The sequence below is a fragment of the Callorhinus ursinus genome, unplaced genomic scaffold, assembly GCF_003265705.2.
Source record: "Callorhinus ursinus isolate GAN/ISIS: 27379988/994484 unplaced genomic scaffold, GSC_fseal_2.0 scaffold12, whole genome shotgun sequence".
Lineage (NCBI taxonomy): Eukaryota > Metazoa > Chordata > Mammalia > Carnivora > Otariidae > Callorhinus > Callorhinus ursinus.
The window spans coordinates 9177190-9197085 of NW_027397074.1; the positions used below are offsets into that span (position 1 = coordinate 9177190).

A 19896-nucleotide genomic window follows, 5' to 3' on the forward strand; every position below is an offset into this window, starting at 1 on the left:
GGCACTTTTAACATCATCTTTCCCTCCACATACCTGCTCCTCCCCTAGTCTTCTCTTTCTCAGGAAATTACAGCTACATATGATCAGTTCTGAGAATTTGGTTCATTCTTGAGTCCTCTATTTCTCTAACATCCTACATGTAATACACCAGCACATTCTCTGAGCTCTATCCCGAATCAGACCCTATGCCACCTCTGCCTCTGTCATTCCTGTGTGAGCCACCATTATATCTCACCTGGAACGCACAGTACTCTAATTGCCTTGCAACTTCTATCTCCTCTGCCCCCAGGGCTGCAATCCCAGCCAACCCCAACCTGATGAGCTTTTCGAACCAAAAGTCAAATAATATCATTCATGCACTCAAAGGCCCTCAGTAGTTTTCCATTTCACTCTAAATAAAAGCCTTCAATGACTTACCAAGTCCTATGTCATATGGCGTTCTGACCTCACTCCTTCCTACCCTTCCTTTTTCTCATTCCACGATAGCCCCATTAGTCTTAGTGCTGTTTCTTGAACAATCTTGACACACTCCAGCTTTAAGGGTTTCTGGTCCTTCTCTCTGGTATGCTATTCTCCCAGATAATGCCTTGGTGTCATTCCTCATCACACTCAAGTCCTTGTTCAAATATCACACCCTCAGTAGGACCTCCCCTGACCGACCCATAGCTCTGATCTTGGCCGACCCTAAATTCTGCATATTCTTTGTTCTATTATCAATGTCACTACTGGTGGCTCCTTCCAACTTGGTGCAAGCTGGCTCAGAGTTTCTCATCGAAGTCTTTGCTGGGATAAATGGCATTCAGCCTCAGACCACCTTACTCTCTCAATTGGACCAGCAACCATGCACTCCCCATTCTAAGAGGTAAAAGCATGTCATCAAGGTTCTGAAAGCAATTCAGCGTACCCACTTTGGAGCAATGTTCCTATCGCCTGAACTAGGTCAAACATCTGATTATAGGAGAATTAAATGGCACAGGGGAACCCTAGGAAGATGGGATTTAATGATATACAGAAGCATATAAAAAATCAGGTAATGTGAAAAACGTTAAATGCTGCTTGAAATATTTGCTGGGTCACAGGGGGGAATTGTGTTGCTAGAGGAACTTTAAGAGGAGAAACAAATGTTTCCAAAGTACTGTATTCCCACATACCTGGGAGAATCTCAAGTTATAAAGTGTAGCCATTTACTCCATTTAATGACTATACAAGATGCTAAACAGAGCTACTACTTCTAGCGCCATTTTAAAAGAATACGGCAACAGAATTTTTTCTAATGATGTGGACATTGTTCGACTGGCGACATCAGTTTTGACTTTCAGCTGAATGTTTGGTACTCACCGCTTCCCAGTTGGGTAGAACCTAGAGCAAGAATGGCCATCCCATGCACAGTAAGGGTCCCTTGCCAGGCAGCAGTCAGCACAAGCTGTACCGTAGATGTGGCAGCGATGCAGAGACACCTGGGAAATCCCTTCATTGGAGCTCACGTACAACTGTTGCTATTGGAGGAATGATTGTGATTCATTTCAGATGGGGACATTAAAAGACAACTTTCAGCAGGAACACATTATAATATATGTATACACACCCTGAGATTCATTTTTAAAACAGACTAAAAACAAGAAGCAAAGCACAGAGGGTATAAAGCCAAAATAAATAGAATTTTCTTACGTTACTATGCCTATAACATTACCACTTTTCTGTTTAAAAAAAAAAAAAAGCTCACAGCCCTATGTAGAATGGTCATACATTTGAGACATTGGGATTTATTGTTCTCTGAGATTTGTGCTAATATATTACAGATTTAAATTACGATGTTTGCTTTATTTTTTGAATGCACAAGGCAGCTTTCTTTTTCTTCAAATCTGGCAACCCATCACCTTGTAAATTTGAAAACGTCAAGTCTTAAATAAAGGGCATTTTTAAGTTTAGGGAAAAAAAATACACTGTCGGTATTAGATAAAATTAAAAAAAATTTTTTTCACATGCCTTCACTCATTAGAACAATTTTTAAATTACTTAGAAGAATATCAGTATTTATATTTAGGCATGTCTTAAACTTTCTGTATGCTCCAGTGATCTTCAGCATCCTAAGTCATAAATAAAGATTTCACTCTCCTTCATTTGCGGGATGTCAAGAACTTCTGATGATACTGCTCCAATTCTTTTATTTGTGCATAAATTGGTTCTCAGGAGTCAAAAGGTTAAGTTTCTAACCAATGCTTATTTTCTAAAGAAGTGATATTGTATAATTCAAATCAGCAGAGAATCTCTAAGCTGGAACTCAAATACATTCACATGTGCAACACACACACAGACATCTGTACATATTCAACTACATACAATTTAAAATTTAAATCAATAGGAGCACCATTGGTCCACCAGGTTCTGGAGGCAGACTTCTGGGATTCAAATCCCAGCTCAACCACAAATATGCTGTGTAACTCTCCTCAATCTCAGCTCCCTCTTGGGTAAAACTGGGATAATACAGTACCTACCCTACAGAGTTATTTTAAGAACTGAATGTAAGGGCTAACTCCACATGAAATACTTAGAATAGTTTCTGACTCCTAAGCATTGAATGAATGTTAAATAATGTAGTAGAATAAATTGCCAGTTAAACTATCAACTTATACACTGTTAATTCTAATTAATCATTTGAATCACACCTCAGTCTACTGTCTAATAAACAATTATCCTATTCAGATTAATTTTTCAGAAATTCGGCTGAAAATGATTGACCCCCAGTTGAGGCAAACTATAAGAAAACAAATGCATATTTTGGCAATAATCATTTCTATAGGAACATTTCAAATAAGTGTTTGCTGAGCACATTAATAAATAATACAGTGAATGCATCAGCTATGCTAAATAAAGGAAACCGCTTTATTTAAGGAAAGAATACAAGTAGTTTCGTCCTAGAAATTACCTTTTTTTAAATTAACCCAACTATTTTTGCTATATGGAATGCGAGAATAAATTAGAGAATAAAGAAGCATAAAATAGAAAATAAAATAATTTGAAGACTAGGGAAGGTACTAAATTCATAGTATTTAAATGTACATAAAATACCATTGGCAATTTGTACTTCTTTCTCACTGAAAAAATAATGAGGTAGGCAGTTGTGCAAATGAGTTCCCCAAAACTCAAATAATTACCCTGCCCTGAATCTGATGATTCAAAGAAACATTTTTAATTATCTACAATATAAGATGTTGAAGACAGATTTAATACTCATTTTTTCCTGTGTGTATATATGTATTGCATATTGCAATTTAATGGAATGGATTGTGAACTATGAGTATACCAGCTGAATTACAAGTTGAAGTGTAACGTGAATCACAGTAATTGTATACTAGACCATGCCACACAAATGGGTCTGCGTCCATTTTGAATTTTGCTCCAATACTCTCTCTTCTCATTAAACTACTGTAAACAAGGGGCTTCCCTGCTGACTTCAAAGACAATTCTGACTTGGGATCAGCTCCCAGGGACACTGGGGAAAATGACAAATGGCTTCTTGTTACTTGGGAAAATGTTTGTTATGCACCATACAAACGTTTTTACAGATGAGATCTTTAGCTCTATCGTACTCTATTTATTTTTCTTCATAAAATTGAGTCGAGTGAAAAGAGCACAGGACTGATTGTGGAATACTTCTTCATCTGCAACAGACCAAATAAGGCAAAGAACACTAACCTTATGTCATCAGTTGTGCTAACACTTAAAACCTTTATTCCATATTCCAAGAAAAATAAGTCTCAGGCTCTTTAAACAGCAGTTACTAAGGACCTGCTTTATTTTAGGCAATTTATATAAATTAACTCGTTTGTAGAAAAGCATTACCTTGTAGAGGCAGAAACTTAAGTCAGTGAAGTTTAACGACTTATCCACAATTTATGGACAAGTTGGGATTCAAATGCATGTCCATCCTGCTCTGAAGCCTACTCCATTTCTGACTATATGACTCCATCCTTTAGAACTTTCTTCCAGAGAGAACACCTTGGGGGCTGGAGAGGTGTATGTGTTGCACAGGTAGAGACTGGGATAGGGCTTTTCCTTTTTTGTGAACATTGTGTATTTGCATGTGCAGGGACAAACTAGAAGATGAAACATTTCTGATAATCATAGTCAAAGATTTCTTCCCTCAAACCCGAATCCTTATATGGCTTAGATTTGAGACATTCAGATTTTTTTAAGGACATGTATAAACTCTAAAAAACAGCACTTCCTTAGCAATAAGCATAAAAGAATGCATTGCACATTTCAAACATGTGATAGCAGCAGGAACTCGGAAAAGGACTGATTACTCATTCCAAGCCCCTGAGAATGTTTGTGATGCTACAGTAGCCCAAACAGTATACTGAATTCTTCATTCAAAAGATTGTTTTTATTTTGGTTGGCTTCACACACTGTAATAATTGAGAATATAGGATGTACAAAATGTTGGAGTATCTTGCTGTATATATTTATATGTTCTGCTTTCCTGGGGTTTTATACAAAACAGACCTATTTTGTCTTCCATTAAAAGCTTGGAAGTTATGCATCAAAATTAAAGGTGCTTTTGTGGTTACTGTAAATAATAATTATTTTTCTAATATTAAAATTAATTTTTCCAAAATTACAAAATATTTTTTTCCTAACAGTAAAATTTTTAAAATATAAAGAAAATAAAAATGGGTTGTTTTACCTTTTTGGATGAGATTTTCATTGTTGTTATAGGAGCACGATTCTGAAAAATTAAAAAAAAAAACAACCAAACATCGTTAGCTGTTCAAATAATCCTTTAAAAAGATTTGCATTAAAAATAGTCTCTTGTCTGTTCAAATTCAAGAAATCATCATTTCTCTATATATGCTCAAAGTTTAGCAATACTTGTCCCTAAAGTACATTTCCTCTGTTGGGAGTAAGGTGTTTTACAAATATATGCTTAATTAAAAAAAAAAAAAGTAGCAATTACAACACATTATCAATATAGTCTTTAGAAAAACAAAATCTGAGTACTTTGGAAGAGTTAAAAAAATTATATCTTGGCATACTGAATTCAATGAATAAAACTTAGGCTTGGACGGGGGTGGGTAAGATGCTGTGGCATGGTACCCCATGTTATTCCTTCATAACACAAGCAGTCTGCATAAGACGCTACCATGCATTAAATGTAGCTTTGCAAAGATGTATTAGCCTGCATCGTACTTATTACCTCTCCCGTTGCAAACGAAGAAATACTGTTAGAAAATGTCCTCTTTTGATAAATGTGAATTAGTGAAAGCATCTAAGAATTTTCTGAAAAGGTAATCCTTTTTGAAAGTCACTCTATTCATAAACTTTCCTTCTTAAACAGTATTAGTTCCTTTTAAAAATTAGACTTGTGATAACCTGATAAATATCTGTGAAGTTTTGCTGCAATAACTCAAGTGAGAGCAAGTTCTCAAAATTAACTGTACCTACAATTATTTCACATTCTGGAAGTGTGCTATCTTACACATGTTTAAAAGAGAAAATGGACAGGGAAAGAAACAACAAATGGTGGAGGGGTTGTGGAGAAAGGGGAACCCTCTTAAACTGTTGGTGGGAATGCAAGTTGGTACAGCCACTTTGGGAAAGAGTGTGGAGTTCCTCAAAAATTTAAAAATAGAGCTACCCTATGACCAAGCAATGGCACTACTGGGTATTTACCCCAAAGACACTGATGTAGTGAAAAGAAGGGCCATATGCACCCCAATGTTCATAGCAGCAATGTCTGCAATAGCCAAACTGTGGAAAGAGCTGAGACGCCCTTCAACAGACGAATGGATAAAGAAGATGTGGTCCATATATACAATGGAATATTGCTCAGCCATCAGAAAGGATGAATACCCAACTTTTACATCCACATGGATGGGACTGGAGGAGATTATGCTAAGTGAAATAAGTCAAGCAGAGAAAGTCAATTATCATATGGTTTCACTTATTTGTGGAACATAAGGAAGAGCATGGAGGACACTAGGAGAAGGAAGAGCAAAATTAAGGGGGGGAAATCGGAGGGGGAGATGAACCATGAGAGACGATGGACTCTGAGAAACAAACAGGGTTTTAGAGGGGAGGGGGTGGGGGGATGGGTTAGCACGGTGATGGGTTATCAAGGAGGGCACGTACTGCATGGAGCACTGGGTTTTATACGAAAACAATGAATCGTGGATCACCACATCAAAAACTAATGATGTATTGTATGGTGACTAATATAACATAATAAAATTTAAAAAATAAATAAATAAAAGAGAAAATGGTGATATTATCTAAACATTCAATCTAAACACTCAGTTGCAACAGATTTTGATCACTGCTTAGAAATACACATACACATACAAAAATGTATTGCGATTTATATCCACCCAGGCAACTACTAATAGCTTTACTCCAATTCAAGTTAAGTTTGAGGAAGCTGGCTGTATTTTCAGGAAATATTCTGAACAAGGATTAAAAGAAGAGATTATGGTTCTGCACTCTATAAAAACAAAGTGTCTGGTTTTTTAAAGTTACATTAAGTTTTCTGCGATATATCAGTGTGACACTTCGCTAAGGAATTTGTTTCAATTCAAATGCATTATTTCCTCGCGTGCTAATCACAGTATATCATACACACCCAGTTATTTTTACCTCACCTCAGAAAATATGACACAAACACCATGTTGAAGACAGTAAGGAACTGTATTTGGCAACTGTGTCTCTCAATTTAGCCATATCAGTCGCGGGCACACACGTCCACAAGAAAGCTCAAACTTTTTTAGTCTCTCTCTTGGGCTGATGTCCCCTGCATGCATTTTGACTGACTCTGTTTTTCCACTGAGAGTTTATTCTTCATGATGATAACACTAGCACAACTCATATAACAGACCATAAGTAGTTAGCACATGATCAGAATGACTCACATTTCTTTAAGAGCTTTCCATAACTTATATGTTTGGGTTTGTGTCAAACTCACTTAATGTTTTCTGATTATCAAAAAATGACATTTCAGAATTAAAAATGAAGTTCTGCCATATGGCATTTTTGCTCTCTTCAAGTGAATTCCAAAATAAGGTACTCCATGCCATTTTGGTCAGCCAAGTTGTCCGTATTGAATTGAACAAGGAAAAAATATTTTTTACATATAATGCAATTTTGGTTAATCTAGCAAAACAATCAATTCCTTTATAAAGCAAGACATAGAAAAAAGCACTTGAATGTACATAGTTAACATTTTCTAAGCACAATATTAACACGCCAATTACAAAGAAACTTATTCCAAAGTGAGTCTAGCATTAAAAATTGTAAATTCAATAACATACTGGAAAATTTTCCAGAGCTCCTCAGATTTCATTTGGTTATTTTTTAAAAAATATTTCTTTACATTTAAAATGTATTAGCATAATCTAAACAATGCATCTTGATCACTTATGTGCTTATAAATTCAATATTTTGGTGACTGTGGGAACATGTATTAATAAGTCAATATATTCTGAGTCTGCTCAACTAAGCAAAGCAACGGACTAAACCAGCAACAGTCTGCTCCTGAGAGTCCTGAAGTGCTAATTTTACTCAGTTAAAGGCTGACTCTGGTCTTTTGATGTCCATGGACCATTTGTTTGTTCTGGTTTGTTGTTGTTGTTTAGTTTTATTTCGTCATCATAAACTTAACTCTGCAATCCAGCTAGACTTGGAGGGGAGTAAGGAAAATATGAACCCATAGAACTGCAGTGAATGCACAAAGATTATAGGATATTTTGAGCAGATGGGGGTGAAAGGGTGCTCTCCTAAGCTACAGAAGGAATGGGCTAGTAGTTAAGATAAAACAGAATTCAAATTTATTAGATTTGTCCACAGACAGCAATGGTGATCTTCTTTCTGGTCTTGCCATTCCTGGACCCAAAGTACTCCATCCATAATATTCCTGCCCTCCCTCACCTTGCCAAAGACCACATGCTTGCCATCCAACCACTCAGTCTTGGCAGTGCTGATGAAAAACTGGAAACCCAACCGTTTGTGTTTGGTCCAGCATTTGCCACAGACAAGGTGCCAGGCCCCGTGGGCTTCAGATGAAATTCTCATCATCAGATTTCTCTCCATCGATGGACTTGCAGCCAGTGCCATGATGGTGCGTGAAGTCACCACCCTGGCCCAGAAATCCTAGAATAATCCTGTAAAAGCAGGGATCTTTATAACTAAATCCTTTCTCCCCAGTGCTCTGAGCACAAAAGTTCTCTGCTGTCTTTGGAACTCTGAAAGCAGCTTGCCATCCAAGGTGATGTCAAAGAACCCAGTGGGGTTGACCAAGGGCAGGTGGCACTGGCGACTCTAGGGCGGCAGCGTCTGCCTGTGGGCCATTTCTTCTTGATTGATTTAGTTGGAAACAGTAGTCTGCAATAAGACTGATTCCATGCCAAAGTATCTTTGCAATCCTAACAGCTCCTCTGGCTGTGGTTTATCCATCTTTCCAAATGTTTATCAGAGAAATCACTTGAACTACAGTGGCTTACATTTTAAGGAGGGAAGGGACACCACAGATCTGCTCTCCCAGGTCACAGATCCAGAAAAGAATAGGCACTCTGCCCTGAGCAGGTGATGCCTTACAAGACTGAACTTCCCTCTGTGTGCATTTTTGTTGGTGTTGTGTATTGTTTTTCTTCCTTTTCCTTTTTGTTAAGCCCAAATTTAAGAACAAAGAGAATAATAATGAAATCTCAAGTTCAGCAGAACATGAAGCTTTGAGTGGTAAAGAGACACCATTTGTTTTATGTAGCTTGAACGACATTTGAATTGAAAGCAATAAAACAAGAGAAAACAAAACAGTTTTTCTTAAAATTCCCGGATAAAAAAATATGAGAAAGTTTATCTAACAATCAATAATGTAAGGCACTTGGGTTTCAGTGGCTTGTGAAGCAAATGATAAAAGCCCTTTGCTGGCAAGTCTTCTAGACCTTGACCACAAGAAGCCATTTATAAAAATAATGATGACCAAAATTCTTCGAGTTGAAAAAACGAATCTTTCAAAGTTAAGATAACTTGAAATGTAAAAAAAAAAATACTTCAGAAAAATATTTGTTCTGTATTTCTCATTTTATCTGGTGTTTCCTACCCTCAAAAACTTATATTTATTTGATCCTTTATCAAATATTTTTTTCCTCCCAAGTGGCCCTGAGATTAAAGAATTCCATCCATCATGCATGTGCTGAGATTAACAGAAGAGATGCTCAAACCTTAAAGACTTCTAACTCCTCCAGAATGAGCTCACCCCTGGCAGAGCCGTTAGCAGGAAGAACCACCACCTTCTGCACAGTGCCTTGATCTAAACCAAAGGAAAAAACACACAAACAATGAGATGCAGGAAAGAAAGACTTTAATTTAAACATAAGACCACTGACTTAGCACTTAGAATACTATTTATATAATTATTTAGTCATCAAAAAGGGACTGTATATATTGAGCTATAGTACAAATCTCATATGTGTAAATGGAGATTCTATATAATTCAAAATGAACCAATATAACATCTTATATTCTGTACATATTTGGTATAGTCATAGTTATGAGAGAAGAAGAGAATGTCCAAATATAAAGTCAAAAGTTCTGTTTCTGAACACAGTGGTGTGTGTTCTTCAAGTAGTAATACATAACTTTAAGTTTGGCCCTTAAGAATATTACTTAAATCTCCAAATCAACTTTATAAAAAGTGAGACTCCGTGTTTTGTTAACCTTGACACATAACGATTTGATTATCTGACAAAAAGATTATTACAAGTGAATTTTTATGATAATCATATTATAAACACTAGTACTAGAAATTTACATATGATCTAAAGTTGGGAGAGATTTCAGACACAGTAAAATGTTTTACTCACAATTCGAAATAATTTTCAGAGCGGAAACATAACTGTGGTCTCAGATCAGATGTGGACACCTATTCGTAGAATAATTCTATTGTTTTCACACATACACATACTTGGGAAATGTTTTTCGGATATTGTTAAAATTCAGGGGAAAATATGAAATTAGAGGGTCCAAATAAACTTAAGCAAATAAAAAATTTACTCATAGTTCCAATGAGATTGCCAAAAACAGAGATGCCCAATAAATGTAATACATGCAGGAAATGTTATTTATGCCAATATTTTAGTTAAGATAGTTTCATGTCACATATAATTTTCTACTTCTAAGCACATAATTTTGCCACTCTACTAAGCACATAAATTTGAGGTTTAAAGGAAGCTAGTTGAGATTTGGCAATGTTGGGTTAAAGCAAATTTGTAAATTATTTGATAAAGTAAAAATATATTTCTTCACCAAAACATGTTTCTATTATAATAATTAATGAACTCTATCATAAATATCAAGTTATTACTTTTAAGTATGAGCATGTAACTGTGGGTATATGATTTGGAAAGATGCATTATCACATTATCATCAACAGATACTGGAACATTTTTAAATTCTGTTGAGAAACGTCAATAAGAGGTCATTTGAGAGGAGCCTGGGTGGCTCAGCTGGTTAAGTAACGGACTCCTAATTTACGCTCAGGTCATGATCTCAGGGTCCTGAGATGAAGCCCCATTCGGGTTCCACGCTGGGCATGGAAACTGCTTGAGATTCTCTCTCTTTCTCTCTCTCTTAAAAAAAAAAAAAGTTCATTTGAACTGAGTTTTACCAGGCTAAGTTTACAACTGGAATCATTTTGTGATGAATACCATAATTTCCAAATTCCACATCTCAAACTGGCCTGTTTTCCACAAGCAAGAGCATCTCTGACATAAAAGATCCCGTTTCAGGGCACCTGGGTGGCTCCGGCAGTTAAGCGTGGGACTCTTGATTTCAGCTCAGGTCATGATCTCAGGGTCCTGAGACTGAGCCCCACATTAGACTCTGTGCTGGGCATGGAGACTGCTTGGGATTCTCTATCTTCCTCTCCCTCTGCCCCTACCCCCTGCCCCTCTCAGAAAAAAAAGAAAAAATCCTGTTTCACATTTACATTTTTTTCTTTTTTAATTTTTAAAATTTTTTAATTTTTTTATTTTTCTTTTACATTTTGTATCTTATGAGCCTAATTGAAAGATTCAAAATATTACTTTTTTTTAAAGTAACCTCTACACCCAACGTGGGGCTTGAACTCATGACCGCAAGATCAAGAGTCAGATGCTCTACTGAATGATCCAGCCAGGTGTCCCTCAAAATAATTCTTAATAAAAAAATAAACTCTACTTTAAAATGCTACCAACTAAAAAATTAAAACCTACTAAATAATAATAAAAATGCACAAAAGAACAAGACTTAAGGATTTTGCCAGAACAATCCCTGAACCCTGTGAGGATACAAATTATGTGCACCTGATCTTAGAAGTTTCAAACTATATTCTGTAATTTAAAATTCATTTCTTATGCCATATTCAAAGATACATAACAGTCTCAAAGCTTTGAAAGCTCTAGGTATAATTAAAACTCTTTGAAATTTCTCTGTTTTACTATCAGCTTCCTTAGAATCAGCCCTGGTAACAATTTGTACTATTTTTCTTGGAAGGTAAGTAATACATAAATCTGAAGGGAAAAACAATATTTGGGGATGCTGTGCAGAGACATGTCACAATTAAACTGGATGAATGTGGTTGCAGGTGTTCCCCAATTTCTATTAACAATTCATCACCAAGGACCTTGGAAACTTCTGAGGGAATAAAATATAAAATATAAATATATTTTATATATTTGAATATAAAATAAAATATATCAAAATCTCTAAAATGAAAGCTTTGAATTGTAACAGCTAGGGCAGGGTGTGTGTGTGTGTGTGTGTGTGTGTGGAAAGAATGAGGGCATAAAACCATCTTGGTTTTAGGTCATGTTATAATACACATTATATTCTTTTCTTTTTTTTTTTTTTGAAGAGGTCACTACAGAGTTTTATGGTTCCCTGCTGCAGTTTGTAAGGATCACTGTCATTCTCTGCGACAGCAATGACCTCTTTCTTGAGCAGAGACTGGGCATAACCACAGTCCCAAATAAAATTGCAAGAAAGGGAATTCTGACTACAGGGATTCCCAAAGATAAAACTATCAGCCCTGAAAAAAATTAAGTATTCTCAAATGAGACAACTGGCTCCTGTTTTTAACCTAATGTCTTAACTATGTGAGCAATATTTTACACAAATCATCATTTCTTTTGAAAGAAGCCACAACAAACATACTTTATTCATGCCATTTATAAAATATTACCCCAAAAGCGGCTATAAAAACGGGCTAATAAAAAGATAATGTAATACTTGCTTTTGACTCATTTGCAATAAAAGCAAGAACAACCACTTTTATTTACTGCTTGTTTTCCTGTTTGAGTTTTTTTTTTTTTTGTTTTGCTGGTAATGATGAGTAGATTCCCTTTTATTTTAAGACCTTTAAAGGTAAAAATATATTTTTATACCAAGTAAAACCGAATGTCAACTTACCTGAAACTCTTGCAAAAATATAAGTAACTTTTAAGAATTGGTAACATTTCTACTTGAAAATCAAGTTTAAATAAAATCATAGAAATGTAAGATCACCAGAGAGAAACACATAATTATTGAATGCCTACTATGTGCCTGGTTCTATGATAAAAATGTATTATTTAATTCTGATTTCAAGAAAATAACTATCCATTTAATTCCTTTACTCTTCCATGTTTAGGCATGGCTTAGTACTTTATGAGCTAATATTTCTGCAGAGTTCTTCATTATACTGGTTCAATTTCATCAGTGCATCACGAATGAATATATTGGTTCTTTTTAGAATTCCATATATTAAAGTTTTTAATGCATAAATTAGAATAATCATTCAAAAGAGTGGATTCAAATATGAATACAATAGCTTTAAATCTTTGTGGCATTGTTAATCATCACTTTTAACAATAGTTAATTTAGTCATTATGAGACCTTGAATCTATGTAGTTGGAAGGCTTCTTTAGGGAAAATAATTTGTAAATACAAAAACAGAGTTGTTTGTGTCTTCCCCAAACAATTGCAAATGAGGAACTCTCAATTTTATGCTAAGTCCACCTCTAGTAATTAGCCTAGTTTTCTGAAAAAAAAAAAAAAAGGAAAATTGTCCATAAAACTGGACAATATATTCTTTACATTGAAGAATCTCTATCTAATGAAATTTCATATATATCACTACAATTTTATTGTCCAAGATCATCTTTCACAAGTCAGCAAGAGACTGAAAAATTTCTTCTTCAGTTAAATTTATCTCTGTGTCTCTTTTATTGATTGGTCTTTCTTCTATAGCTACCAAGAATACACTCAATCTCTTTTTTATACCCCTCCATGTTTATGTTTATAATCTCTTCCTCTGGTCTAAACATCAGCACTCTCTTCAAGTACACTTATTAAAATTCAAAACCAGGGCACCTGGATGGCTCAGTCAATTGAGTGTCTGCTTTTGGCTCAGGTCATGACCCCAGGGTCCTGCGATAGAGCCCTGCATTGTATCCCTGCTCAGCTGGGAGTCTGCTTCTTCCTCTCCCTCTGCCCCTCTCCCCTGTTTGTGTGTGCTCTTTCTCTCAAATAAATAAAAAAACAAAAAATTAAAAATAATAAAATTCAAAACCAAACCTTTTTGCTTACCCTTCTCTGGACACTGCCATTTGGTATTATCCTATTTAAAATGTGAATAGAATTATAGATGGTTATGCTGTTATTTTACCAAATGCCAGACCTCACTGAAACTGGACTATTTAAAAGACACAGCAATAGTTCTAGTAGTTGACCTCACACATGTCAGAATGGCTAAAATCAAAAACACAAGAAACAAATGTTGGCAAGCACGTGGAAAAAAAACAAACCCTCGTGCAGTTGGCAGGAGTGCAAACTGGTACAGCCACTCTGGAAAATAGTATGGAGTTTTCCCAAAAAGTTAAAAATAAAACTACCCTATGATCCAGCAATCGCACTACTGGGCATTTACCCAAAAAATACAAAAACACTAATTCAAAGAGATACATGCACCCCTATGTTTATTGCAGCATTATTCACAATAGCTAAATTATGGAAGCAGCCCAAGTGTCCATCCACTGATGAATGGATAAAGATGAGGTGGTGTATATACACAATGGGATATTATTCAGCCATAAAAGGGAATGAAATCTTGCCATGTGCAACAACATAGATGGAGCTAGAGAGTATAATACTAAGCAAAAAAGTCAGAGAAAGACAAATACCATATGATCTCACTCATATGTGGAATTTAAGAAACAAAACAAATAAGCAAAGGGGGAAAAAAAAGAGAGAGAGAGAGAGAGGCAAACCAAAAAAACAGGCTCTTAACTGTAGAAAACAAACTGATGGTTACCAGAGGGAAGGTGGGTTGGGGATGGATGAAATAGGGGATGGGAATTAAAGAGTACACTTACCATGATGAGCACTGAGTAATGCATAGAATTACTGAATACTATACTGTATTGTACACCTGAGACTAATATAACACTGTATGTTAACTATACTAGAGTTAAAATAAAAAACTTAGGAAAAAAATAGTTCTGGTAGTTGGTCAACAACTTAGATGACTGGTCAGGATCTCTAGTACTTAAGGGCTGAGAAACAAATATCCTAACTCTGGTGTACACCATTTACAAGGCTCTACTCTGGATGTCTTTATATTTCTCCTTTTGTTATAAATTGCCTGTTTCCCACAAACTCCAGTTCAGATTCTGAAGACATGGGTTTAATCTGGTCCAATTTAATCATGACTAAGGCACGCATAAACTAGTACTTAGAGTCATCAATGTGTCAGGGTCATTTCAATCGGTTGAAAGAGCAAATATACAGTTTGCCGCTGCTCCCTAAGCACGCCCATGTTAATGGGGTCGTTACTCTCAAAATGCAGTCATGGTAGACACCTACAGCTTCTTTTTCAAGACGTACAAATCCTTCAGTTCCCCATATACAAAATACTTTGAGGTATCCCGGGGCTGTTTCATTCACTACTAAGTAGCTAAGTTGACTTGGATGGTCTCCCACCCATTTTCACTCACTGATTCAACAGGAAATTACTGAGTGCTTTCAGTGTGTCGGGCACTGTATCCAGTATGGATGCAAAAATAAAGAGGCACAGCACTCAGGAGTTTACATTCTAGAATTTATGGCTTTTTGAGTAGGGTGCTCCCATGAAAATGTTAGTTATTGAAAGATGCACATTCCAGAATGTCCACAAAACTCCCAATTACATAGGTCCACATAAAGCAATCTCTGTACCTTTTAGTTTGAAGATGATAATGTAGTTACCGAATGTCTTCTTTCTGAGGGTAGTGAGACTGGCGTTCCTTGAATGTACTCAAAACATAAATCCTTTTTATTGTTTTGGAGAATTTGGGGTATGGTTTTGACTTCCTTGGGATAAGCTCCATCTCTACAATATACTTACAGTGAAGCAGAGTATCCTTCTTTCCCCCTCAAGCCTCAGTTTGCTTGTGTGTAAATATAAATAATAATTACACCTATTGTAATGGATATCTGCCCCTAAGCCCTACCCAGGATCGCGTCCCCTTCTTTGGGTAATAACACCCTGAGACATCTTTTGGAAACACGTCCCTCACTGTCAGTCTACGCAGTTAAGGAATGGTGTGTGTATCTCTCTTCCAGCTCCAGGCAGATGCCACGACTTAGGCCTGTCCAGTAAGTGCATCCCTTTGCCCTGGTGATTCATGCAGGAATGGGCACAGAAAACAAGTCAGGGCCCAGCCTTCCCTGGGAATTAGACATTTGGGAGCCTCTTTCTTTCTGAGATCAGGGCGATTAAAGGCTTGTAAATCTAGAGGTGCAGGACCATCCTTCCCACCACATGCAGAGACTCCCTTTGAGAATAAATACAGAGGAAAGCAGAGCTGAAAGACAGTGAGATAAATTCCCGACAACATCATTTTAGCACGAATGCAGCTATGTCTGAGGCTGCCTCCTTCATTTCCCAGTTGAACACACACACAGGACATTATTTTTTTAAAACTAGATTAAGAACGGTGTATGCTCACTTTCAGGTGAAAGAGTTCTGACTAATAAAAACTAAATGAATAATCCGTGAAAATTGCTTAGCATGATATCCGGTACATAGTATACCTTCAATAAGTACAAGTTATTTTTTTTTTATTTATAGCTCAACCACCTACTAAAATTTTGACATTATTGGAATCATTTTTTCTGAACCCCGATTTTCTCATCTATGAGATATAGAAAATAGTCCTAACTTGAGTATATTGAAGCATTGTGACATGAACCGAGCAGGACACATTTTCTAAGTGACTTGCATGATATAAACCTTACACAAAGATAACATAGCAGACTCACCAACCCACATTAGTCATTTTAATTTTCTTTTGTTTCATTGAATCTTTAAATAAAAGTCCCCGACAAGCTTCTTTCCTGCCTTATACATTTTAGACCACCTAGGATTTTTTTTTTCCTAATACAAGGAATCATAGCAATATTATCCTTAAACCTTTCCACTGTCTCTGGACAAAAGAACAGCTTGAATTTATAGCACAGTAAGGGTTGGCTGCCTCAAACAGGTGATCAAACCTAGCTCATCACCCACCCATTCATGAAAGTAGTCATTTGTGTATCTATCAGCTGAGTCTCACTTAAACTACAATCCTTAGGGGGTTTCACTGGAAATTGCTGTGCCAAACTGCCTGCTTGCCACTGGTCACCTGGGGATTTGGGGGAACACTGCCTTCTTAATCAGATCTCTCGTCAGAACCCTTCCCCCAATTGCTCATCTGTAAGAATATTCTAGTCAGGGCCGGCTTCGCTAGTCAGGGCCGCCTTCGTGGGTGTTAAGACCTATATAATCACGCAAGTTCCTGCAGTCAGAGGCTCATGCTTGGTGTCATGCTCTGCCCTTACCTCCTGGAAGTTCTTAATAACTTTAAACAAGTGACTCTGAATTTTCAGTTTGCACCAGGCTCTGCAAATTACGTAGTCAACCTGATTCTAGGTTTTTGTGATTAACAGGAATTTCTACCAGCTAATGAGCGGCCTTATTCAATTTAGTAAAGACAAACACACAAATCTCAAAGTCATATACTCAACACATGCTTCTTTTTCCTGTCTTCACCATGGTGCCCCTAGATGTCAACCTAAGCAGCACTAAGTATGATTTCCGAGGCAAATTATTGCAGGAAAATCAGTTGTAGTGTTTATTCATGAAATTAGTATTATAAAGGATAAAATCAGTATATTTATTATATGACAATTCTTCCTTCATCCTGATTTTCTGACCAATTTATTAAAATAAAAAAAAAATTAAAGCAAAAAAAAAAAAAAAACAAACCTCTGCAATAACTCTGTGTGACAAATGAAAGCTTTATAGATAAATGAGGGAAGAATGATTGGACATTCTACATGATAAGTTTCTAAAATTAGATCTTACCAGTTGGCTGCCTTGTTTCATGTTAGTTTAAATATGTATTCAAAATAGATTTTTTTCCTGTTAGTTTATCAAACTGCTGCTACATTCTTTTAAAAGTATTTTTTAAAAATGTGGGACTAAAACTGAATCATAAATTTATAATTTTTATTAATAGTTTACCAAATGCACTTTTAAAAGGTAGTGATTCTATTCATGTATGTTCTTTTAACAACAACAACAACAAAAGAAATATTTCTAAATTAGGTCATTTAGCACAATTTCTCACGCTTAACAGAGCTTTTCACACTCAATAGGTAATTTAAGTGCCCTCATGTTGACAACCTTCAGCGGCACCCCTTAGGGCAGTTAGAGCCCCACTTGGCCATCAAAGGCATCTCAGTGTCTCTATTTGAGGGGAGGCCCTTGGGAAGATGGTATCAACAAATTCTATCTATCCAGGATCTCTTGAAGTGTGATGGTGTTAAAAAGTTTGTAGGGTCAAGTCAATTTGGATAGTACTAGGTTAACCTAGGTTAAAGAAGTTTCTTTACTTCTTGCTGAAGAACCTTTCAGAGTTGTTAAAATACTTTTCTGCACTGTGAAGAAAATACAGAATTCAGTGACTTTCAAGTTTATTTGCTGATACCATTAATTTCATTTCACTCCCAAGGACCTACCATCCATGTTCATTTAGAGACCGTGTTCTATTGAACAAATAGTTTCTCAAAATGTGGTGTTCAAACTATCTCACTCAAAATCACCTTGGGACTTTCTTAGAAAATTTGGGTGTTGGTTCCCATGTCAGACCACAGACTTAAAATTTTTAGAAGGGTTGATTTTAAACAAACTTTACAGAAGAAATATATATCTGCTCAAGCATCTAAGTATCACAGAAGATGAACAATACAATTCTTTGTAAACTATACTGTTTCTTGGTAGTTGTCTGTATTTGTCAAAGAAGAGACTACAAAATTAGTTTTTTATATGCCTATTAATTTTTAATTTTCTTTCTGCTTAAGTTTAGCTAAGATAATATATTTTCTACTAATATATAAAGTCAATGACTTATTTGGGAGGTACTAAAAATACTTTGGGAGAGTCTCCAAACAAAAGTTTCAGACATTTTGAAAATTATATTATATAATTATATACATATAAATATATGATTTGTATATAAACTGTGTATAATGAAAAAGTACATCCATTTTTAAAACTGTATATATATGTATGAAATTATAAAAATACCACTTAATCTGCATATCTTAAAATAATAATAAAACCTAGTTGGCATGGATATAAGGAAATAGCTGTTTTCAAACACTTGGTGGAAAACACATTCCAAAACATCTTTCTGGAGGGCAATATGGCAGTTGGCCATGATGAAGTAGCTAATACCGGAAGAGCCTTCCTGCAGTGAACAACTATAAAACTGACAAACTGCATGAGGTAATTCTTTCTAGGTAAGGGATAATAGAAGCACATGACTAAAAGAAGAAAACCTCACAAGATAATCTCCACGATCACCCCACTTTCTGCCTGGGAACAATTTCCCAACAGAGGTGGAAAGAGCTGCTGTCCAAGTAGTGCATGGTGGTCCCACTGAGCTGAGGAGACAGATGTGAGAATTTGGGGCAACAGAAGCAAATTAATTCTGGGCACATGGTATCACAGAGACAAAGCTGTGCAGAAAAGGGGTTCCAGAAGAAGTCCATGTGGAAATCCCCTGTGAGTCTGTTGCTGATTCCTGGGATTTATATTTGCAGAATAGGACCACCCAAAGCTTAACCAACTGCAGCTGCTATGGGGAGAATGGGATGGATAAATGATAGTTTCAGCAGTTCTGGGGAAGAACAATCCTAGGTGAGGTGGGAGTTCTGGCCCAACCAGAGTACACACATCTCATTAACACCTTGTTAAAACTCCTGGCATCCAGCTGACATGAAAAGCCTGAGCCTGTAAGAGTTAGTACCACATTTTAGAGTAAGACTTAACTTTAGGGCTGTCCTAACAAAACTTGTAACCAAGACCTGATAGGACATACAAGGGAGAGGATTTAGAGTTTGCATCCTGCTAAATTAGAGTGACTTACCTTGAACACAAGATTTTTAACAAAGAGTAAAACAAGTCTAAATACATTCTACATGATCGGCTGATAACTGACTGTCTGCTATAACAAGAATGAACACTCTTCAGGGGAAGATAACAGAACCTAAAGCCAAGATATTATCTGTAATGTCCAGTATTCAACAACAAAAACTGTTATACATGGAGAGAGAGAGAGAGACTGTGAGAAAATGTGTGGCTAATAATCAAGAAGAAAAAGAAGTTAAAATTATCCAGATGTTAAACTTAGCAAATGACAACTTTAAAGCAGCTATTATAGCTACATAAATATGTTGAAAATACTGAAAAGAAATTCAGAAATGAAAGGAAGCCATGGTCTTAATGAATTAATAGACAGAAAAACTCAGCAAAGAAATAAAAACTATATAAAGTCAAATAGATAGTTGACAATGATAACTAAA

The 19896-nt window shown here is 36.0% G+C and overlaps 1 protein-coding gene across 2 annotated transcripts in view; it reads right to left on the reverse strand.

Moving 5' to 3' along the window:
- SEMA3C (semaphorin 3C) overlaps positions 1-19896 on the reverse strand; it is a 178831-nt gene that overhangs the window by 20752 nt on the left and 138183 nt on the right. For both annotated transcript variants that reach the window (XM_025872795.2, XM_073898718.1), the window contains exons 13-15: positions 9213-9301; positions 4688-4729; positions 1339-1496 (exon numbers count right to left, since the gene is read on the reverse strand). In XM_025872795.2, coding sequence (XP_025728580.1) covers positions 1339-1496; positions 4688-4729; positions 9213-9301 — 289 coding nt within the window. The remainder of the gene's footprint in view (positions 1-1338; positions 1497-4687; positions 4730-9212; positions 9302-19896) is intronic.